The sequence below is a fragment of the Bison bison genome, unplaced genomic scaffold, assembly GCF_000754665.1.
Source record: "Bison bison bison isolate TAMUID 2011002044 unplaced genomic scaffold, Bison_UMD1.0 scf7180017864370, whole genome shotgun sequence".
NCBI classification, from domain to species: Eukaryota; Metazoa; Chordata; class Mammalia; order Artiodactyla; family Bovidae; genus Bison; species Bison bison.
This window is the reverse complement of record NW_011494942.1, coordinates 12,118,604-12,143,556: the sequence shown is the minus strand read 5'-3', so window position 1 is coordinate 12,143,556 and position 24,953 is coordinate 12,118,604. Positions and strand designations below refer to the sequence as shown.

At 34.8% G+C, this 24,953-nt stretch overlaps 1 protein-coding gene across 2 annotated transcripts in view; it reads left to right on the top strand.

Annotated features, from left to right (window-relative positions):
- ASUN (asunder spermatogenesis regulator) overlaps nt 1-21,802 on the top strand; it is a 32,236-nt gene extending 10,434 nt beyond the window's left edge. Inside the window, exons 4-17 of one of the 2 annotated variants that reach the window (XM_010856009.1) lie at nt 1,835-2,037; nt 2,427-2,507; nt 4,037-4,127; nt 5,687-5,815; nt 7,542-7,626; nt 12,074-12,163; nt 12,374-12,463; nt 13,774-13,952; nt 14,898-15,068; nt 15,317-15,471; nt 15,790-16,020; nt 17,884-18,023; nt 20,536-20,671; nt 21,451-21,802. In XM_010856009.1, the coding sequence (XP_010854311.1) occupies nt 1,835-2,037; nt 2,427-2,507; nt 4,037-4,127; nt 5,687-5,815; nt 7,542-7,626; nt 12,074-12,163; nt 12,374-12,463; nt 13,774-13,952; nt 14,898-15,068; nt 15,317-15,471; nt 15,790-16,020; nt 17,884-18,023; nt 20,536-20,671; nt 21,451-21,490 (1,821 nt within the window). In that variant the 3' untranslated portion in view covers nt 21,491-21,802. The remainder of the gene's footprint in view (nt 1-1,834; nt 2,038-2,426; nt 2,508-4,036; nt 4,128-5,686; nt 5,816-7,541; nt 7,627-12,073; nt 12,164-12,373; nt 12,464-13,773; nt 13,953-14,897; nt 15,069-15,316; nt 15,472-15,789; nt 16,021-17,883; nt 18,024-20,535; nt 20,672-21,450) is intronic. The other variant, XM_010856008.1, reaches the window with a different exon arrangement.
- The last annotated feature ends 3,151 nt before the right edge of the window (nt 21,803-24,953 follow it).

The following is a 24,953-nucleotide window of genomic DNA, read 5'->3' as shown; positions in this document are numbered from 1 at the left end:
CCATAGCCTTGACTAGACGGACCTTTGTTGGCAAAGTAATGTCTCTGCTTTTGAATATGCTATCTAGGTTGGTCATAACTTTCCTTCCAAGGAGTAAGCGTCTTTTAATTTCATGGCTGCAGTCACCATCTGCAGTGGTTTTGGAGCCCAGAAAAATAAAGTCTGACACTGTTTCCACTGTAAGGCAGAGCAAGGATTTAAGCCCATATTTATCTGACACCAAAAGTTATAAACTTTTCTTTCTGCTGCTTTCCTGTGACCACAGCACTCCTCTCCTAAAAAGCAGTTTCTCCTGTGAACCAGGAACTTTTATAGTGATGTGTACATAGTATTTTTTCTTTTTGGATTATTGTTTATGAATAGGTAATACCTATGTAGTTTAAAAATAAAATTTGCATATATATTGGCCTGTGTACATATGTACATACATGTGTGTGTAAATAAAAGCTAGGCTTTGAAGAATTTCCCACTTGTCCCCTGCTCCAGTTAGTAGTATACTAGAGCCTGCTTATGTAGCTTGAGAGAGCTGAGTGTGTGAATCCCATCTCACCTTTGCACTCAGTGAAAGATTGAAATAAGCTATCATGGGAGTTTTTAACCATAGATACTAGCAAACACTACAAATTAGGAATTTTTTTTTGTTAAGAGAACTGGTTTACCGGCACATCGTTTATCCCCATCACTATTAGTTTTTAACTGGACCTTCGAATGTATCTTTATGCATACATAGAACAAAGTCCTCGCTCTTTCTTTTAAAGATTGTTTTAGTTATTTTGGATCCTTGCAGTTCCATATGAACTTTCAAATCTGCTTATCAGAAAAGTCACCTGAAATTCTGACAGGGCTTATATTTAATCCTAGTTCAGTTTGGGTAGTATTGTCATCTTAACAATAATAAATCTTCCAATCCAGAAACGTAGAGTGTTTTCTATTCATTTAGATCTTTAATTTATTTCAAGAATATTTCTTAGTCTCAGAGTATAAAATTTGCATTTCCTTTGTTAAATTTATTTCTAAGCATTTTATTCTTTTGGATGCTATTGTAAATGGAATTATTTTCTTAATTTCACTTTTGAATTTTTCTTTGCAAGTGCATAGCAGTGTAGTTGGTTTTGTCTTTTGATCATATACTTGCAACCTTGCTGAGTTTTATTATTTTTAGAAAATTTCTAATGGATTCCTTAGCATTTTCTCCATGCATGATTATTTCATCTGCAACATAGCGATAGTTTTACTTCTTCCTTTCCAATCTGAATTCCTTTTACATCTTTTTCTTTCCTAATTGCCCAGGAGAGAACCTCTAGTACAGTGTTGAATAGACATGGTGAGAGTGGATATCCTTCTGTTTCTAATCTTAGAGGGAATGCATCTATTAAGCATGATATTATGTGTAGGTTTTTCATAGATGCCTTTTATCTGCTTGAGAAAGTTCCCTTCTGTTTCTAGTTTGTTAACTGTTTTTATCATGAAAAGACTTTATTTTATTTTTTTACTTTGGCTCATTTAATCCTCTCTCAACCCATGAAAGGATTTTAGATTTTTGTCAAATGCTTTTTCTGGGGCTAATCATATGGTTTTTAAAAATTCTATTGATAGCATTTGCATTAATTAATTTTTAGATGTTAAATCAACTTTGCATTCCTGGGGTAAGTCCCACTTGGTCATGGTATATAATTCTTTTGAAATGTTGCTGGATTCAGTTTGCTAGTATGTTGTTGAAGACACTTGTCTCCATGTTTATAACATACATTGGTCTATAGTTTGCATTTCTTGTGATGCCTTTGTCTGACTTGTGCTTATTCTTGTCAACGTAATTGTTTCCCCTTTTACTTAGCTGATGGCAGCATTAGCTGCTGTTGGGCCTCCTAATCCACGGGCAGATCCAGAATGCTGCAGTATTCTGCATGGTCTCGTTGCAGCAGTGGAAACCCTCTGTAAAATTACTGAATACCAACATGAGGCTCGTACTCTGCTGATGGAGAACGCAGAACGTGTTGGAAATAGAGGACGGATAATTTGCATTACTAATGCAAAAAGGTGAGATGTTAATCACAGTAATTCTTACTGAGGAATTTTTCATGTCCTACTATAGTTTTTAATTTAAAAAAGTAGAGGCAACATGTTAGCATTTAAGCATATCACATGTGGCCTTTCTAATATCACAGCTGTGTTCCCAGTTCTAAAATATCCAGTTCACCTCAGTGAAACTGTTTGAATTGTTATGATGTAGGTCAATTTGACTTTTTTCCCCTCTCTAGGTTTTCATTCAGTTGGTTGTTTGATATTGTGAATGAGCATGCTACAGACAATCCTTATCGCAGTAATTAAAGTGCCTGTAACATGATACCACAGCTGAATAGTGTGTTTAATTAATTTTTTTCTCTTATTGTTTATTTAACTTGTTTATATCTTTTTCTATCCCATAGTGATAGTCATGTGCGAATGCTTGAGGACTGTGTCCAAGAAACAATTCATGAGCATAACAAACTTGCTGCAAATTCAGATCAGTGAGTAAAATCCATAAGTGGAATAAATATTCCATTTTTATGGTCCTGTTTATTTCATTATAATTATTCCAGTAATTTGATTAGTAATTGGTAGCATTCCCTTGACTTCTCTACTGGCTCTACAAATTAGTCAAAACATGTGTTTGATCAGCAACTTCTTGTCCCATTTTCCCTTTCACTATAAGATTTTACTTTTTGCTCACAGGAAAGGTGAGCAGAAGGATAATATAATAAATAAATTTATAATGCATATTTTTAATGGCTAGATCTCATACTCTGTTACAAATCTATAAAATGCCAAATCAAAACATTACAGCTAATTACACTGTATGAATTTTTTAAAAAGAAAAAAGCTACTAAAGACATGTTTGGGACAATTGTAGTGTGGAGTATATGTTAGATTGAGCTACTATTAAATTTCTAGGTGGAGTACTGGTATTATTGTTAACAAGTAGGATTATTCTCACTAGGAGAAGGAAGTATGCTCAGGTATGTAGGAGTGAAGTATCATTGCCTCTGCAACTTACTCTTAAATGACTTAGTGAAAAAAAGAAACTGTACATCTATTTAGTCATTTATAATGAAAATGAATGTAACTAACAGTGAATATAGGTTAAGGATATATGGGTGTTCATTGAATAGTTCCTTTCTTTTAATTTTTCTGTAGGTTTGGAAATTTTAAAATAAAAAGTTGGCTCACAGATACAGAGAACAAACTAGTAGTTAGTGGAAAGAGGGAAGGGTGGAGGGGCAAGTTAGGGGTAAGGATTAAGAGGTACAAACTACTGTATATAAATAACTAAGCTACAAGGATATAGTGTACAACACGGGGAATATAGCCAATATTTTGTAGTAACTATAAATGGAGTATAATTTTTTAAAATTGTGAATCACACTGTGTTGTAAACCTGCAACTTTTATTATTGTACATCAGCTGCACCTCAGTTTAAAAAATTAAATAAAATAAAATGGAGGGGCAAACACAGATAAAAAGTTGGGGTAACTTTTTAGTATTACAGATCCTGTATTCTTGGAAATAACCAATTATAGGTCATACAGTTGCCTGATTTTGCCCTTAAAAACGCTAGTATGTATGTGTATGCTCTCAGTTGCAGCCTACTCTATGTACTGTAGCCTGTCAAGCTCCTTGGAACATGGAATTTTCAAGGCAGGAATAGTGGAGAGGGTTGCCATTTAAATACTAGTGAAAGGGAAATTAATACACAATATATTCATTTTTCTCTGTGGCAGTTATCTTTTGAAAATTATACCAGAATGTAAGAATTTTTATCCTTCAAACACACAGAAAATGATCATTTTTGCATTTGAATTAAATTCATAAAAATTATTCGTTAAATGTTCATAGAAGGATAGCAATTATACAGTATTTCCGAATATTTAGCTTTTATGTTAACTGTACTAATCTGATTTATACACTGTTTTAGTATATTAAATGTTTATGGTTTACCTGCCTGAATTCTTTCCATAGTATGTGTTCTTATATTTTAAGTGAAAAGTTTTTCTTTAAGTCTCATGCAGATTCAGAAATGTGAGCTAGTCTTGATCCACACCTACCCTGTTGGTGAAGACAGCCTTGTATCTGATCGTACTAAGAAAGAGGTAAGTAGAGGTCATGCAAGAAGAGGTCATTGTTAGTTATTAATGATAAACACAAGGCTTAGCATAAGAATGATCAGATTGCCAACATTTTCTGCTAAGAAAATTTAGTTTTGAAATCTACCTGTATGGCAAAATACCTGGATTGGTGCTTTATGTTATAATTGTAGATTTTGAAAGTATTTTCTGTTTTGCTTGCCTCTTAATGTTTATTTCAAATAACTTCATTGTCAAACCACACATAATCTGTATTGTTTCTCAAATTTCAATTACTGTTTGTGTGTGTGAGTTGCTCAGTTGTGTCTGACTCTTTGTAACCCCATGGACTGTAGCCTGCCAGGCTCCTCCATCCATGGGAGTTTTCTAGGCAAGAATACTGGAGTAGGTTGCCATTTCCTTCTCCAGGGGATCTTCCTGACCCAGGGATTGAACCCAGGTCTCCCACATTGCAGTCAGACTCTTATCATCTGAGCCAAATTGCTTTAATGACTTCTTATTCTGGAAAACTTTCTTTTTTTTCCTCATTAGAAGAAAAATACACTCTTTAGTCAAAATATACTCCTATAGAAAAGAAATTAATTTTACCTGTCCAGAAGGGAAAAGACTAATTTCCAACCTTAGTTTTACTTTTCAAATAAATTGGCACAATTTTAAAGGAAAAGATGAGTCTGTTGATTATTAAATGGATTCACATAGCATAGACCATATCAGTGGTCTGTGTTTAGCAATACAGATATATGTGTTTATATAATGATATTAAATGTATATGTTCTTATTTCTGTTTTTTTTATTTAGCATTATTTATTATAAACATCTAAAGTATTAATGAATTTTTTTTATAACTTTAAAAAAAATTTTTTTATTACTATTATTTTTTAATTTTTTTTTTAGGTTATCTCTGTCATTGTATTTTAGGTGATTTCCAGTGTAAACCCATTTTTTGGTTAGCTTTTTTGTAACTCTTGATAACATGACAGTACTTTGACTTTATGATAAGTAAACAATTTACTTACGATAAATATTACCCTGGAATGAATAAAATGTTACCTTGTTATAAGTGACTTTTGGCTGCCTTATTACATTTATTGGTGACAAAATATGACATTTGTAGTGATTTTCATTCTTTGTAATGAGCAGTGTTATCTGCAGAGGTTTGTCTTCTTCACAAAATTAATTATTCTACAGTATTTCTGTGGGTCACTTCAAATCAATTTTGCATATAGATAAATAGAAGTAAAACTTATAAATTAAAATATATATTTAAATCAAAGATTATTCTACTCTGAGTTTCAAGAGGACAGAGATTTTCCCTGTTCACTGCTGTATCCTCCAATAACTCACAATTTCTAGTAATCAATATAGTAAGTTCTCCTTACCTGTTGACTGAATGAATGAATAAATATGTATTACTAAGATAATGATTATGATTAACTTATGGATCTTTTGTTTCCTATCTCAAAAGTTTTAAAGTACTTAATTTTTATGGGTTGAAGTAAAATATTTAGCCCTAAGTTACAATGTATTAATGTTTTGTGTGTTATTTTTTTCATACTTCTCTATAGTTGTCCCCCGTTTTAACCAGTGAAGTTCATAGTGTTCGTGCAGGACGGCATCTTGCTACCAAATTAAATATTTTAGTACAGCAGCATTTCGACTTGGCTTCAACTACTATTACTAATATTCCAATGAAGGTAGGCAGTTCTTTTTCTTGTTATTTTGAAAACTGCTTTGCTTTTTAAATGTTTGCTTGATATGTATTATTTGTTTTAATGAACCTTAATTCTTTCTTCCCATATCATATTTTCTGTTTTGCTAGCCCACATTCAGTGTCTTTGACCAGGTTAGTAAATAATGAAAAGCAACATGAAAGGATCACAGAACAAAATGCACTATTTTTTTCCTAATTTGAACCTTCTGTATCAGCTTTTTTGTTTTTAATTTTGTTCTCATTATTTTTGTCAAAATATAATTTTCATCTGAAATGATTACTTTTTTCTGTGATTCTTTTCCTGACAGTTGTTATTAGATTTAACTCACTTCGTGTGTTCTAGTAGATCTGTTTCCTTTATTTTTGTTCTTCCATACACACTATAAAGGTGTTTATAACTGATAGGTCTAACTAGGGGAAAAAAGTTTATGATTTTAAACAAGTTTATTATTCTAGTTGAAAAACTACCATATGAGTCTTATGATTTTACTAAAGGATTTTCTTAGGAATCTATTACTAACTTTCATTTTCATTATGGGCTTACCTGATGACTCAGTGGTCAAGATTCTGCCTGCCAATGCAGGAGATGTGGGTTCAATCCCTGGGTCGGGAGGATCCCCCGGAGAAGGAAATGACAACCCACTCCAGTAGTCTTGCCTGGGACATACCACAGACAGAGGAGCCTGGAGCACTACAGTCCATGGGGTCACAAAAGAGTCAGACACAACTTAGTGACTAAATAACAGCAGCAACAGCGTTTTCATTATATTACTTAGTTGTCTTAAGACCAGTACGACGCCTGGCCTATAGAAAGCGTCACATGAATTTTTACTGAGTGGAGTTAAGTTTAATTGTATTGTTTATGTCTACAAACATAAAGTAGCCAGTATATCTAAACATTTAAATTCATTTCTTATAAGTCCAGTTGTATTTTTTTGCATATTATAAAAACAAATTTGCATGAGAAATGTAATATTTTCATTATTAATTCCTTCCTTATACCAGTGGGAGGCTCTTCAGTGGAAATCATAGCCTTAATAGATCAGTTTCGGTGAGGAAGCAATTAAGTAAAATAGCATAATAGATACACTTTATATAATTTCATGAGTTGTAAGCAAAATCCTCTGAGGATGATAGATACATTACTTTTTAAATCTGACCATATTTGTGTGTTACTGGTGTGACTCCTCAATCTCTGTCTCTTTCTTGTAAATAGATAATACTAAAGTTTCTATTTACTGTTTAGTGAAAACAAGTTGCTGAACTTGTTTATTAGTCTATATTTGCTATTTTATATAATTGGTGCTTGTTTAATTTACTATAGGAATTTAAAGATGCTATTTCCTCCTTTAAACAACTATTGTACAATTAGCAAACTATTTGAGTTATGTCATGTTTGCGTATAAAAAAGTATTGGCAGGACAATGCATTCAGAGTAAAAAAAAATCTGAATTTCTAGATTAGTCATCTACGTTAATTCTGACGTAAAAACCATTACTTTATTGCTGAAATGTAGCCAGTAGTTTTTTTCATATAGTTTGTATTGAATTGGAAAATTATTGCATCTTTAAATAGATTAATTACTGAGCACATTGTCCCATTATTATAGCTAATTACTGTTGAGTATATTTGATCTCACTTTAAGCAAAATGAATAATTAATTCATTTTTTAAAAATCAAAGCCAAGTTATTTTTAATTTTGCTTTAAGGAAGAACAACATGCTAACACATCTGCCAATTATGATGTGGAGCTGCTTCATCACAAAGATGCACATGTAGATTTCCTAAAAAGTGGTAAGTAAGAGACATTGGAAAGTATTATTTTATAAGATCTAACATAGGAAAACATACTAACAGCTTTGAGATGTTCTTGAGTAACTAATCTGATGACTTTAGTTCATCCCTTTGCAAACTTATCTGACAGTGTCACCCATTAATCGCCATGGAACCTAGTGTTCTATTGAGTATACTTTGGGAAAGATGAGGCTAATGGAACAAATACAGGTATACCTTGTTTTATCATGCTTTGCTTTAGCAGATGTAGCTTTTTTTTTTTTTTAACAAATTGCATGTTTGTTGAACAAATCTATTGTTGTCATTTTTTAATAGCACTTGCTCACTTCATGTCTCTGTGTCACATTTTGGTGATTCTCACAATATTTCAGACTTTTTCATCATCATTATATTTGTTATGGTCACCTGTGATCGATGGTCTTTGATGTTGCTGTTGTAATTGTCTTGGGGTACCACAAACTGTACCCATATAAGACAGAGAACTTATCCATAAATGTTTCTGACTGCTCCACAAACTGGCTGTTCTCTGTCTCTTTCTTCTTGGGCCACCCTATTCCCTGAGACACAAAAATACTGATGTTATCAGATTAGATAATCTCCAGGTCCATCCGTGTTGCTGCAAATGGTGTTATTTCATGCTTTTTAATAGCTGAGTAATACTCCTTGGTATGTATGTATCATACCTTCTTTATCCATTCGTCTTCACTGGACATTTAGGTTCTTCTGTGTCTTGACTGTTGTAAACAGTGCTGCAGTGAAAATTGGGCTGCATGTATCTTTCTGAATTAGTTTTCTCTAGGTACATGCCCAAGAGTGGGCTTGCTGGATCATAAAGTAGCTCTATTTTTAGTTTTTTAAAGAACGTCAGTACTGTTCTCCATAATGGCTGTGTTAATTTACATTCTCATCAACAGTGTAAGAGGGTTCCTTTTTCTTGTCAACCTCACCAACATTTATTGTTCGCAGATATTTTTTGATTATGGCCATTCTGATACCTCATTGTAGTTTTGATTTGCATTTCTCTAATAATTAACAATATTGAGCATCTTTTCATATGCCTCTTGGCCATGTGTATATCGTCTTTGAAGAAATGTCTCTTTAGGTCTTTTGCCCATTTTTTGATTGGATTGTTTTTTGATATTGAGCTGCATGAGCTGTTTGTAAATTTTGGAGACTAATCCCTTGTCCATCACATCATTTGCAAATATTTTCTCCCATTCTGTGGGTCATCACTTCATTTTGTTTATGATTTCCTTTGCTGTGAAAAAGCTTTTGAGTTTAATTATGTCCCATTTGTTTATTTTTGTTTTAATTTTCATTATCTGGACATCTCTCGCTTTAAATCAAAAACTCAAAATGATTAAGCTTAGTGAGGAAGGCATGTTGAAAGCCAAAATAGGCTGAAAGTGAGGCCTCTTGTGCCAAACAGTTAGCCAAGTTGTGAATGCAAAGGAAAAGTTCTTGAAGGAAATTAAAAGTGCTACTTCAGTGAACAGAGAAATAATAAGAAAGTGAAACAGCCTTATTGGTGGTGACATGCAGAAGGTTACAGTGGTCTAGATAGAAGATTAGCCACAATATTGCCAAAAGCCAAAACCTGATCCAGAGCAAGGCCTTCACTCTTCAATTCTGTGAAGGCTGAAAGAGATGAGGAAGATACAGAAGAAAAGTTTGAAGCTAGCAGAGGCTGGTTCATGAGATTTAAGCAAAGAAACTCTAAAACATACAAATGCACGGTGAAGCAGCAACTGCTGATGTGAAGCTGCAGCAAGTTATTCAGAAGATCAAGCTCAGTAATCACTGAAGTTGGTTGGCTATACTAAACAACAGATTTTCAGTGTAGATTAGACAGCCTTCTTTTGAAAGAAGATGCCATCTAGAACTCTCATGGCTAGAGAGAGGTCAGTGTCTGACTTCAAAGCTTCAGAGGAAAGGCAGACATTTTTATTAGGGTCTAATGCAGCTGGTGACTTTAAGTTTAAGGCAATGCTTATTTACCATTCTGAAAATCCTAGGGCCCTTAGGAATTATGCTAAATCTATTCCACCTGTGCTCTATCAGCGTAACAACAAAGCCCGGATAATAGCACATCAGTTGACATCATGGTTTACTGATTCTAAGTAACAACAGGGTCTTCTGGTTTTAAGCCCACTGTTGAAACCTACTGCTCAGACAAAAGGGTTTCTTTCAAAATGTTACTGCTCGTTGCACAGTACGTCTGATATCTCAAGAGCTCTGATGGAGACATCAGTGAGATTAATGTTTTCATGCCTACTAACACAACATCCATTCTGCAGCACATGGATGAAAGAGTAATTTTGACTTTCAAGCCTTGTGTTTAGCGACTCAGTCATGCCTGACTCTTTTCAACCCTATGGACTGAGACTTGTCTGTCCATGGGATTTTTCCAGGCAAGAATACTGGAGTGGGTTGCCATTTCCTCCTCCAGGGGATCTTTCTGACACAGGGATCAAACCCACATCTCCTTCCTGCCTCTCCTACACTGGCAGGTGAATTCTTTACCACTTGAGCCATATGGGAAGCCCTTCAGAAGCCTTACTATTTAAGAAATATATTTTGTAGAACTATAATTGCCTTTGATAGTGATTCCTCTGATTGAGCTCAGCTAAAAATACTGGATCATTGAAAAAGCAAGAGAGTTCCAGAAAAATGTCTATTTCTGCTTTATTGACTATGCTAAAGCCTTTGACTGTGTGGATCACAATAAACTGTGGACGATTCTTCAAGAGATGGGAATACCAGACCGTCTAACCTGTCTCTTGAGAAACCTATATGCAGGTCAGGAAGCAACAGTTAGAACTGGACACAGAACAACAGACTGGTTCCAAATAGGAAAAGGAGTGCGTCAAGGCTGTATATTGTCACCCTGCTTATTTACCTTCTATGCAGAGTACATCTGCATAGATGTTTCTCATGTTTCTTCATGAGAAACGCTGGGCTGGAAGAAGCACAAGCTGGAATCAAGATTGCCGGGAGAAATATCAATAACCTCAGATATGTAGATGACCCCACCCTTATGGCAGAAAGGGAAGAGGAACTCAAAAGCCTCTTGATGAAAGTGAAAGAGGAGAGTGACAAAGTTGGCTTAAAGCTCAACATTCAGAAAACTAAGATCATGGCATCTGGTCCCATCACTTCATGGGAAATAGATGGGGAAACAGTGGAAACAATGTCAAACTTTATTTTTTTGAGCTCCAAAATCACTGCAGATAGTGATTGCAGCCAGGAAATTAAAAGACATTTACTCCTTAGAAGGAAAGTCATGACCAACCTAGATAGCATATTCGAAAGCAGAGACATTACTTTGCCAACAAAGGTCCATCTAGTCAAGGCTATGGTTTTTCCAGTAGTCATGTATGGATGTGAGAGCTGGACTGTGAAGAAAGCTGAGCACCGAAGAATTGATGCTTTTGAACTGTGGTGTTGGAGAAGACTCTTGAGAGTCCCTTGGACTGCAAGGAGATCCAACCAGTCCATCCTAAAGATGATCAGTCCTGGGTGTTCATTGGAAGGACTGATGCTAAAGCTGAAACTCCAATACTTTGGCCACCTCATGTGAAGAGTTGACTCATTGGAAAAGACCCTGATGTTTGGAGGGATTGAGGGCAGGAGGAGAAGGGGACGACAGAGGATGAGATGGCTGGGTGGCATCACCGACTCGATGCACATGAGTTCGGGTAAACTCCGGGAGTTGGTGATGGACAGGGAGGCCTGGCATGCTGCAATTCATGGGGTTGCAAAGAGTCAGACACGACTGAGCGACTGAACTGAACTGAAAAATGTTGAAAACCTTCTGGAAAAGATTTACCATTCTAGATGTTGTTAACATTTATTGTTTGTGGGAAGAGGTCAAAACATCACCTTAACAGGAGTTTGGGAGAAGTTGATTCCAACCCTCATGGATGACTTTGAGGAGTTTAAGACTTCAGTGTTGTCATTATTTTGACATCTGTTGACTAAACTCCATTCAGGCAAAAAGTGTTCACTTATATCTCATACATTTAACTTATAGACTCCTCATTTTATGTTTTTTCTAATAAATTTATTGGGATTCAGAACAATGAGTTATGTATTTTAGATTCCTGAAGGTTTAGTTATATAACTACATTATTTTATCATTTAATAGTGTCAGAGGGAAACAGTTGTAGATTCTTGAAATGTAAAAAATTTTGCTGTTGGTTTTTAGTGTAGTGAATAAAATGATTTAAGTTATTAATAACAAATTTGGAGGAAAATAAAGTACCTATTTTAATAATAACTAATATCCAAACTCTGGTGTTTTTCTAATAGCCTTAGTAAAAAAGATGTTCTCCCAGACTTATTTTCTCTTATAAAGCTTAAACTCTTTCAGAAATCTTGGCACATGTTTGAAGTTTGTGATCTATTTAATAATGTTAATCAGTATTTCTCTAAATTATTTTTAAAGGTGATAACCATTTAAGTGGCAGCAGTAGAGAAGGCTCATTTAAAGAAACAATAACATTGAAGTGGTGCACACCAAGGACAAATAACATTGGTAGGTACTTAAAAGTAATTGAAAGTGAAAAGAATAAATCAAAAGGTTCTTTTTAAGTATTAGGTAGGGTTCATTTGTTTCTTTTTGAATTTTTGTTTTTCATTATTTTAGGGGCTCAAAGAACAAGTTTTTGTTTTTGCTAATTTTTCTCTTTTAATTGTAGAAATATTTCTTTATATTCTTTCAAATCAGTATTTTCTTCTATTTCAGAATTACACTATTGCACTGGCGCTTACCGAATTTCACCTGTAGATGTAAATAGCAGACCTTCCTCCTGCCTTACTAATTTTCTTCTAAATGGTAACTTTATTTGTTTTTACTGAGATCATTACAAGTGAATCATTAGAATATGTGAAAATGTGAATTTTGGAAAAGCTTAAATATAGTCTATAACCAGTTTATTTTCCAAAGCTGTTTGGCTTCGGTAGCTAAGTCACGTTCAACTCTTACAACCCCATGTACTGTAGCCTGCCAGGCTCCTCTGTCCATAGGATTCTCCAGGCAAGAATACTGGAGTGGGTCTCCATTTCCTTCTCCAGGGGATCTTCCCGACCCGGTCATCAAACCCAGGACTCCTGCATTGCAGGCAGATTCTTTACCAACTGAGCTACGAGGGAAGCCCAAAGCTGTTTTAAAATTGTATAAATACCCTTTAACAGTTTTTACTAATGTTTAAAAATAAGTTGACTTTATGTCTTTCAGACTGTTGTATCTAAGTAAATTTATTTAGTATATTTTTTGGTATTTTTATTTTAAAAAATTGACATTTAGAGTCTTAAGTTGATTTTTTTGGAAGATAGAATGATATAGATTATCATGGCCTATTGAATTTTAAATTATAAAATATAAATGAACTTATTTCTCTTTACTATTCCTTTATCATAAATAAATATTCTATTTTCAGTAATACGTGATGTGATTCTTAAGAGATATAACTTTAAAGCTGTGGTTTCTTCGAGTAAAAAAAAAAAAATTTTAGGCCAAATTATTGAATTCCATTTACTAAATCTAAATTCCATTGACTCTTTTGGTGATTCTTACAATAACTAGGTTTTGGAACCACCATAGTAAAGAGTTACTCTGCCTTTATCATAAAGTTAATTCAATTGTTCTATTAAACACAGTTTGATTATCAGATTAGGTAAAGTCCAGATTAAACAACATTTGGTCATGTAAAATAGAAAGTAGTAACAGTAACTGTGCTGATAGGGAGGTATTGTAGAAGTGAATTAAGACTTGCTTTCTCCCTAAAATGGTTTGTAGCTTTGATAATCTGAGGGTTGTATAAGAGTTGTCCCACTTTTGTCTTGATGTTTGGGAAGAAAATTTTTATATGAACTTGTAACTGAATGAAACCAAACATACCAGAGACCACTAAACTTATTCTGGAAAACTGTCGTACATACCTGTGTAAGCTTGGAGTAACCAAGAGAAGGCTAAGGCTAGCATTCAAATTTTTAGAACTTGACATGCAGAGAGACTGAATTAGCAATGCTAGTTAAAATATGAGGGGCAATAAGTAAAATGAAAAATCTAGATGTCAATCTTATGGGAAAAATTAAGAGCCACTTGAATTCCATCACTGATAAGAGTCATCTTGTTTTTAACAGGCCGTTCTGTTTTGTTGGAACAACCACGAAAATCAGGTTCCAAAGTCATTAGTCATATGCTTAGTAGCCATGGAGGAGAGATTTTTTTGCACGTCCTTAGTAGTTCTCGATCCATTCTAGAAGATCCACCTTCAATTAGTGAAGGATGTGGAGGAAGAGTTACCGACTACCGGATTACAGTAAGACACTAATATCTATAAATTTTGAGTCGATCATTCAGCGAACATGTAGAGGGCCTATTGCATGCTAAGACCTGTAGCAGAAAGAAGTTTAGAGAAGTTGATTTTTTATTACTTTTTTAATTAGATGAATTTCCTGCAGTACTTGCTCAAAAGAGCTATTTATTTATCACTATGTCATCTTCCCTGTGTACTCAGTGTATGCTGAGATGTATGTGGATAGCATTGACGTGATGGAATTAATAGGAAAGAATGGAAATTGATTTGAACAATACCTTAGGCTGAATTTTAATTTCTAGTAACTTAAGTGCCAAGCATAAACCTTTGATTTGGATTCTGCTACTTTGAAATAACACTGTCAATTTTTGTGTTATTGATAGGTACATACAGGGCAATTGGGTCTATTTTTGATAGAAACTGTATTGTTCTGATTTGAATTTTTCACTCCCTACCCATCTATTATATTGGATATTTCATGACTGTCTACTTTTTAAGGTGGTTATAACAATTAAATGTGAATGTGAACAATTAAATGTAAATTACCTATAATTCCATCATTAAAGATAAACACTGTTAACATTTTGATATTGTGTTAAGAAAATTTTTAAGTAGAATGGTATTTTAATGTGCTGAACTTAGTCTTTTATCTGCATATAATAGAAAAGAGATAAATTATAGATGTGAAGAAAAATCAGTGGTTTTAAAAAGTGGAAGGAACCATAAATGTATTTATGTTTGAGACTTTCTTAATCTCCATTGAGTAAAGGCTGGGTTTTATGTTCAAAAAGAAAAGAAAAAATTAGTGTGTGGAGGGTGGGCTGCTAGAGAAAATGCTTTGTTGTATATCACAGGACAGAAGACATCAGGGGAACAGACTGTTACATGTAATCCACACTGAAACACTAGAAAATAGTTTCTAATTTTATCTTATTTGGTTATCATTAGGATTTTGGTGAATTTATGAGGGAAAACAGATTAACTCCTTTTCTAGACCCCAGATATAAAATCGATGGAAGTCTTGAGATTCCTTTGGAACGAGCAAAAGATCAGTTAGAAAAGCACACCCGTTACTGGCCTATGATTATTTCACAAACCACCATTTTTAATATGCAAGCGGTAAGTGTGAAATAGTTTGTTTTTCTTTTGGATTAATGATATATCATTTATAAATAACATTTATCAAGCAAAGAATAAAATTATATGAGTTTGTTACAGTTAAACAATTACAGTTAAACAATAGAAAATGGAAATGATTAGCTCTCCATGGTGATGTTTAAAATCAATTCAAGTTCTGTCTAGATGCTTTGATACTCATTTTTCATGACAGATTTTCTTTTTCTCTCCTTTTTTTTTGAATCTGACAGGTAGTTCCATTAGCCAGTGTTATTGTGAAAGAGTCTTTGACAGAAGAAGATGTATTAAACTGTCAAAAAACAATATACAACTTAGTCGATATGGAAAGAAAAAACGATCCTTTGCCTATTTCCACAGTTGGTACAAGAGGAAAAGGCCCTAAAAGGTGGGTTTTTTTTCTTTCTTTCTCATATATCACACTTACTTGATGCTTGTTGTTTTTTTTTTTCTTTTTTTTAGCTGACTTATTCCACATGTAAGTTATGTGTTTGGGAGTGTGTTTCTACACATACATAAGATTAAGGTGAAATGTAAAAAACACAATAATAGATGAATTAGACACATTATCAGTTAGAATTGTACCACTGGAAGAGAAAGGAAGCCCATGTTTAATTATCTCTTTTAACTTCATCATTAACAACTGAGACTTGGATATTATTTAAAGAGTATTTGTAAGGACATTATTTTTAAATCTTTACTTTAGAGATGAGCAGTACCGAATCATGTGGAATGAATTAGAAACCCTTGTCAGAGCCCATATCAACAATTCGGAGAAACATCAAAGAGTCTTGGAATGTCTAATGGCATGTAGAAGCAAACCCCCAGAAGAAGAAGAACGAAAGAAACGAGGAAGAAAGAGGGAGGACAAAGAGGACAAGTCAGAGAAAGCAGTGAAAGATTATGAACAGGAGAAATCCTGGCAAGATTCCGAGAGGTGATTTGTTGATATTAACATAGTCCGTGGTGCCTTCTGTCATATGACACTCTACATGTAACACATTTGAACATTCAGACCTTATTTATTAGTAATGCATTTAATGTGTTTATTGTACTTTATAGCTGTTATTTTATTATTCTTCAAATCTGGAAGGTCTTTCTTGGGCTTAAAGAGGTTTTGTTGTTTTGGTTTGGTTTTTTTGCTATTTAACAGCAAAGGTAGTGTTTAATTTTTCCTAATTAACTTCTGAAAATCATAATACATGATTTTTGTTATCAGCAATTGCTTTTATGTGTTATGCACATCAAAGGCATAGTTTTATTTATTTAGTGAATATTTTTTAAATGCCTATCATATGCCAGACATTTGGCATAAGATCCCTACCCTGGAAGGATGAACAGTATTTTGTAGAGGTTGACCAAGTAAGTGAGCAATTTATAGCAAAGTGTGAAAGACACTGCTATAAAAATAGGCATAGGAAAAACACTTGAAAGCATAGAAGATCATAGTCCCATCCTGGAAACCTTCCTCATTAGTACATTCTTTTTCCTCAGAAAGGTGTCAGGGTAAATTTGAAAAAAACAAAAAATAATAAACGTCTATAAATAAAAAAAATCATGACGTAGTAGTTGGATTCATCTTTTGTCTCCTTGCCAGAAATTAGGAAAGAGCCAGGTAACTATCGTAATGGCAATAGTTAAAAGCAGAACCTACATGGAAAGTTTCAGACATGTACAGCAGTAGAGCAGTCAGTCATCGATTATCTGCTTTCAATAGTTAATGAATTCGTAGCAGACCTCATTTCATATATATCCACATCCATTCCCCTCACCACCCTCCACTTTCCCCATGTGAATATTTTGAAGCTAATACTGAAAAGTGTTTTATTTCATTCATAAGTAGGCAGAACACTTTTATTCTCTTTGACCTTAGAAATTCACTTCTTAGGGCTGCTGAGTTTCTGACACAAAATTGTCTTGCTTTCAGAAGAGGAGGGAAGAGTATTCTCATTCCGATCCCATTGATCTTCAAGTACATGAAATTCAAGATAAGCTTAGAGTTAAGTTCCTAACTTATGGAACATAAATACATTTTCACAGTACATAAACTAGTGGGAACAAATTCTAGTAGATTTCTTAATCTTAGTTCAATTTGAAATAGTATTTTGTCCATATCTTTAGAAAAAATAAAATTGTAGATTATTTTCCAAAGATCACATTATTTCTGATCTTTTGCATTTTACCTTCCTAAATTCCCCCCCGCCTCCTTCGTTTTACAATTTTAGCACCATTTTCAGAGAAGGCGATGGCACCCCACTCCAGTACTCTTGCCTGGAAAATCCCATGGGCGGAGGAGCCTGGTAGGCTGCAGTCCATGGGGTTGCAAAGAGTCGGACATGACTGAGCAACTTCACTTTGACTTTTCACTTTCATGCATTGGAGAAGGAAATGGCAACCCACTCCAGTGTTCTTGCCTGGAGAATCCCAGGGACGGGGGAGCCTGGTGGGCTGCCGTCTGTGGGGTTGCACAGAGTCAGACACAAATGAAACAACTTAGCAGTAGCAGCAGCAGCACCATTTTACAGCTAACAACATTACTGAATAATGACACTATGATGAAGAAAAAGGAAAAGTTGTATTTATATTCATTTAAGTTCTCTTACCTGATTGCAAATTGAGGGTTAGCTTCTGATTTGTTCCTGATTTGTTCCTAGGCTTATGTTGTGAGAGCACATATCTTAATAAGGCTGATTTGCAAAGTCTAGTTTAATTACTGAGCCATTTAGATTTCTAAGAATGTAAACTTGTTAAGTTTTTTTTTTTTTAATGTGTAAGTTTTTATTATTTGTCCCTCTAAAAGATTAAAAGGAATCTTAGAACGTGGGAAAGAAGAGCTGGCTGAAGCTGAAATTATAAAAGATTCACCTGATTCCCCAGAACCTCCAAATAAAAAGCCTCTTGTTGAGATGGATGAAACTCCACCGGTAGAAAAATCAAAAGGTAAGGCAGAACTGTGGTAACTATGTAAAAAGTTTTCCAATTTAGTTCTGTTGTACAGAGTCCTCTATGTTTTATGTGAGCAAGAGCTGCTCACGGCTCCTCATGTCACTTCAGTTCAGTTCAGTTCAGTTGCTCAGTGGTGTCTGACTCTTTGCGACCCCATGGACTGCAGCACGCCAGGCTTCCCTGTCCATCACCAACTCCCAGAGCTTGCTTAAACTCATGTCCATCAAGTTGGTGATGCCATCCAACCATCTCGTTCTGTGTTGTCCCTTTCTCCTCCTGCCTTCAATCTTTCCCAGCATCAGGGTCTTTTCTAAGGAGTCAGTTCTTCGCATCAGATGGCCCGAGGATTGGAGCTTCAACTTCAGCATCAGTCCTTCCAATGAATATTCTGGACTGATTTCCTTTAGGACTGACTGGTTGGATCTCCTTGCAGTCTAAGGGACTCTCAAGAGTCTTCTCCAACACCACAGTTCAAAAGCATCAATTCTTTGGCACTCAGCTTTCTTTATGGCCCAACTCTCACATCCTTACATGACTACTGGAAAAACAGTGGCTTCGACTAGATGGACCTTTGTCAGCAAAGTAATGTCTCTGCTTTTAAATATGCTGTCTAGGTTGGTCATAGCTTTTTATTGTAGGCCTTAGTTATCTTGAAGGTAAACTAAATTCAGTTCTTTCAGGGTGAATGGGAAATGATATGACAGAGGACTGGGTTTTTAACCACTGCACCCTTACTAATACAGAAAGAACTCAAGGCTGGCCAGGTTACAGTTATTGGTAGCTCATCCTAGGGAGGTTTGTTTGTTTTTTTATGTACTACTATTTTAGTATATATTGTAATACATCTTAATATCCTCCAGTTCACTAGTTTCTTTGAAATTAGAAATAGAGGCAATCTTAACAAATTTGTCTTTCAGGCATTTGCCAGGGTACCTGCAAAATAATAGGCTTTAAATAAATATCTCCTGGTAAATTATCCTGTTACTCATATGCCACTGCTGATTAGGATGCAGTTAATTTAGGTTTATTCTAAACAATGCTTCAACATTGTTTGGAAAATACAACTCTAAAAATTGTTAGTAGTAGCAAAATGTTGCAGGCAACTGAAACATGTATTAGTAAGAGAATGACTTAAATGATGGTGTGTCCATAGGGTGGAATTTATAAAGCCCCAGAATTACTATTGTCACAAATGTCTACTCTTCCCTCTCGCTAAGGAATATCATTTCAGATTTTAACTTAGATAACTACTTTTTCAGGAAAGACTTCCCTCACCTCCTTTCACACTTATCTGTGTTCTTTTTGATGATAGCCATTCTGACAGCTGAGAGGAGATATCTTATTGTGGTTTTGATTTACCTTTCCCTGATGACTAAGAATATTGAACATCTTTTCATGTGCCTGTTGGCCATCTGCATTTCCTCTTTCGAAAAATGCATATTCAGGTCCTCTGCCCATTTTTAAATTGGGTTGTTTGTTTCTTTGATATTGAGTTGTAAGAGCTGTTTATATATTTTGGATATTAACCCATTATTGGTCATATCAATTGCAAGTATTATATAGCATTCAGTAGGTTTGGTTTTATTTTGTTGATGGTTTCCTTTGCTGTGCAATCTTTTAAGTTTAATTAGGTTCCATTTGTTTATTTTTCCTTTTGCTTAGGGGACAGATCAGAAAAAAATCATTGCTATGATTTATTTCAAAGAGTATTCGGTCTGTGTTTTCCTCTAGGAGTTTTATGATTAATGGTCTTACATTTAGGTCTTTAATCCATTTGTATTTTATTTTTGTATATGGTGTTAGGGAATGTTTTTTGCCTCTTCATATTGTGTAGAAAAGAGTTAACTGTAGCAGGCCTGAAGCTATATCATCATTAGAAAAGCCTGCTTGCATGTTTGGCCCTTGGCTGACATCTGGGAATATGGCTTTCAAAACATTCCCCAAATAATGAAGTTATGTCTGAATTAAACACCTGCTTTCCTTCTGGGAGTCTGGAATTTTGGTAGTTGTAGTTAGGAAGACAATGCGTATGTGCCCAGCCTCTATAAAAACTTTGAACTCTTGAATCTTACTTTTCTGTGCTTTTCTGACAGAAATATTGTACACACATGGCTGCATTTTTGCCTCTGGAGGAAGTATGCACTCTGTATGAACCCTCATGGGAAGGAGAGAACATGGAAAGCCTGTAGATGGATTTCTCTAGTCTTTGCCTATTGTGTCTTTCTGCCACACTGGGCTGGCTATGTGTTCTTACTCTGCTGCTGTAATGATTCTTAGCTATGACTGTCACTTGATTTTAGTTATTTGAGTCCTTCTAGCAAATCACTGAACTCTAGCAGGTGGTGTTGGAGATCCCTAAACACATACAAATTTTAGAATAAAGAGAAGATGATATTGCTTAAATTCATATAAAGTGAACAAGAATTAGGGGTAAATTTGTAAACTTGTAATCTTTGAAGTCATGAATTGTTCTACTTTTTTTCTCTTCTTTCAAATATTACACCAGGGCCAGTGTCCTTATTATCTTTATGGAGTAATAGAATCAACACTGCCAATTCCAGAAAGCATCAGGAGTTTGCTGGACGTTTGAACTCTGTTAATAACAGAGCTGAGTTATATCAACATCTTAAAGAGGAAAATGGGTTTGTATTATTTATTGTAGAAATTAGTTTTATTAATTGCCTTATTATAATTTTAAAAAATAAACACTGCCTGTTTTTTGTGTTCAGCAGTTTTGATAATGTTACTTAAAAAGAGAAAAAAATCACTTTCTTAAATTTTTGGTGTTTGTAAAAGACCCGGTATTATTCATTATAACCATGAATGTTCAATAAACATCATAGAGGGAAAAATCATAAAGAAAACTTAGTATGTAGCACTGACCCTTGTATAAAATGACAGGGAGAAAATATTTTCCTAGTAAGTAGTACAGTATTAGGAATATTGAGTTTAATTGAATAAATCCAAAATCTACAAATAATTGAAGATTTATTAGGATAAATATAAAATAATTTAAATGGTTATTTTAATTGCTTTTTTAGAAGAAATTTTCTTAAAAATGTATTGATAAAGAAATTTCTTTAGTAGAAAAGGAAATAAATTCTTGTCTAAATGGTAAAGATTTTTTCCTTTAGTTTTACTTTGAGCAGTATAGTGAAAAAACCAGTGGCCTTTGAAATGAAAGCTTGGGAAAGTCACGTGATCTCTCTGGGCCTCCCTTGATTTTCACTCATTTGCAAAACAAGGAAGTTAAACTAACCATCAGGAACCCTCAAGTTAGTTATTTTCTAAAGTGCTTACATTCTTCTGTTCTGTGACTATATTAGATTTTAATTTCATTTAAAATTTAGATAAGGAGAAAAAATACGGGTAGTTAATATTTTATCTTACCAGCACTTTTTTTTTCCCTCCTATTTTTCAGAATGGAGACAACAGAAAATGGAAAAGCCAGCCGGCAGTAAAGAGTGACTTGAGCAACTGAATTTAGTATACTGCATAGATATTTTGGATGGAATTTGATATAAGAACTTTTACAGCAAGATTGTATAGTTATGTTGCCTGGACTGGTTTTTACATTTTTAAAATATTTCAACTAACTTTATCTTTTTTGTATTAATTGTAAAATTGGCACATATGTCAAAAATATACATTTGTCCTCCCAAATTAAACAAATTTATTTTATGGTAGAGGGTGTTCCCTCTGGAAATGTTTTTTAAAAAATTCTTAGGCTTCTCTTTGCCAAATAAAACTATTAAAATATCTAAAATGCAAAATATTAGAGTGTTCTTTTAAATAAATTATATTCATATAATGGCTGAGAATTTTGAGAAATTTTTAAGACATTTTAACAATTTGGGTGATATTTACAGTATTTAATATAAAATATTGCCTATGAATCTGCAACATATGTGGTGCTTTTCCAAAAACTAATGTTTTCGTTTACTTATTTTGTATTTTATTTTAGATTATTTTGTGTGTGTGTGTGTTGCCCTTTTAAAAGCAGAGTTTGCAGGTAGTTTTCAGTTTTGGGATGTTAACATTAATATGTTGGATGATGTTATTTATTCCTTTTCTGCCAAAGACTTACTGTCCATTAACTTTTCATATTGAAAAAGAAGCATGAAGGAGATTGCTTTGCAGACTTATTTACCTGTATTGGATGATGTTATAATTCTTTTTCTGCTAAAAACTTACTCATTAACTTTTCATATGGAAGGAGAAGGATGAAGGAGATTGCTTCTGTGGATTTAAAGAAAAGTTACCCTGTTGCTTATTTTAATCCCTGAATAGAATCTTGGTCTCCTCATCTCTCAGAAACGTCTGGGTTATATGGTATATGTTTGGTGAGTCTTATTCCTGTGCTGCTTTTGGAAGCTCATAACATGTTGCAAGAAACATGTTATTTCATTGTTAAATGCTAATTCTAGGCTTTTTATTTTTCTTTGAGTTTCTATTAGAGAATAGGAAAAGCTCTTGGTTTAAATATAGAAATTCAATATTTTCTATTAAAAAAAAAATCACTTGTGCTTAAATAAGAGTTCACCAGGTTCTCTTGTCAATCCAGTGAAATTTGCAGTGTTCTTCTTTACCCATCCCTGTGTGATTCTGAGCCGTTGCATCTGCCCTCTCCCCTAAGCTCGTGCCACCTTAATCCCTACCGCTGTGTTTAGACACACACCACTCCAAAGCATGACCAGAACTAGCTAGCACCTAGACTTGCAAGATTTCAGGAGTTGTAACCCAGTGCTAAATTATTGCATCATATTTACTTGTTTCTGCCTTATCCGTGATACCCATTTAACTTGTACCAAGTTGTCCCTAGTTTAGTTCTTTTTTTTTTTTTCTAGTTTAGTTCTTAAATCAAAAATACTTTCTTTATAACCCATTTGAAAAAGACTCTTTTTTACTCTCAATTTGTGCTTCTTCCTTTCCCATGTGCTAAGGCAATGCTCCTTTGTTGACAGACTTATCTACATTTCAGTCTTCATTTTTAAGTATTATTTTTGCATATATACTGCTGTTACTGTGTTCTACTGACTGGGACGATGTTTCTGTGGCTGCATTTTGAACTACTGTAGGTATTCTATATATTATTGGGGTTAATATTCTCCAGTAGACACATTCTTCTCTGTCTAACTATATGCCTTTTGAGCACCTAAAATTGAGCTCCTCCTTCATCTCCCACAGAACATCAGGCTATGTATTATTGGTCTTATCCTGCAATACCTATTACAGCCTTTTGGTGGAAGTGACTGTTTTAGGACAAAAATAGAAGAATGATTGGTGAGTTTTTGGTTCTTCTAAAACAGGATCCATATTGAGGATTTACTAGTCAAGAGAAGTGGACAAAATATAAATTTAAAAAATTATTACCCTTCCAATACTGGAATCTAAGCTTAAGTCCAGACTTAATGATCGTGGGAACCAAAGTTACCCTACAGAGAACAAGTACACTTTCAATTCTAAACATTTTGATGCCAGTATCATGGGAGCAAAAGATGTCCCTTATTTTTGTCCCCTGACTCCCCAGCACCACCAATGAAAGTTTGACATCCATCCATGGACAAAAGTCCCTTTGAGGGAGCTGTGGAATTCTGCATCCTATGACAGCCTGAGAAGAGTCTCAGCCACCTGTGTGTTGAGGTAGACTCAGCTGTGGACCATGCAGTGGCTCATGAAGAGGCTCCAAACCCTCAGCTACACTGTGGGAGCCCCTGGAAAACACTATCTTAGGCAGTCACCCATGAACATGAGAGCCTTTGTGGAATTCCAAGTTTCTAGGTGAGAAGTTTCAGCACACCACTGAGTAAAAAAGAAAGTACATCTGGAGGTATTGGAGTAGATAAGAGAAAAAGCTTGACCTTACCTGCATCACCCTTCTCCAACGTGACACAGCTTAGGGCCAAAAGAGATCTTAGTATGGAGAAAGAGTGTATGATCGCCCAACTTCCCCAGTGGTGTTAACTCTTAACAAAAGTTAAGGGACAAAAGTATTAAAAGTAACCATAGCTACAATCCCAAAGAAAGGCAATGCCAAAGAATGCTCGAACTACCGCACAATTGCACTCATCTCACACGATAGTAAAGTAATGCTCAACATTCTCCAAGCTAGGCTTCACCAATATGTGAACCGTGAACTTCCAGATGTTCAAGCTGGTTTTAGAAAAGGCAGAGGAACCAGAGGTCAAATTGCCAACATCCACTGGATCATCAAAAAAGCAAGAGAGTTCCAGAAAAACATCTATTTCTGCTTTCTTGACTATGCCAAAGCCTTTGACTATGTGGATCACAATAAACTGTGGACAATTCTTCAAGAGATGGGAATACCAGACCACCTGATCTGCCTCTTGAGAAACCTATATGCAGGCCAGGAAACAACAGTTAGAACTGGACATGGAACAACAGACTGGTTCCAAATAGGAAAAGGAGTACGTCAAGGCTGTATATTGTCACCCTACTTATTTAACTTCTATGCAGAGTACATCATGAGAAACACTGGGCTGGAAGAAGCACAAGCTAGAATCAAGATTGCTGGGAGAAATATCAATCACCTCAGATATGCAGATGACACCACCCTTATGGCAGAAAGTGAAGAGGAACTCAAAAGCCTCTTGATGGATTACCTCACCTGAGTCTCCTTGAGCGCTGAGTCCGGAGGACATCTTTGGCGTTTTTTCGCTCGAGGCCCAGGGGCCTCTCATTTACTTGGATACAATCTTTGAGTGCTGCAGGAACTAAAGCCCTCACCCAGGTGGAGGATGGTAACTACCTTCTGAGAAGCCAGACTGGTGGGAACTAGAAGGTTGATGATTGAGATTCCTGGAACGTCACCCTGTTACCTTACCACCAGCCAATCAGAAGAAAGTCATACGCCCTACAGTTTAAAAAAAAAAAAAAAAAAGCCTCTTGATGAAAGAGGAGAGT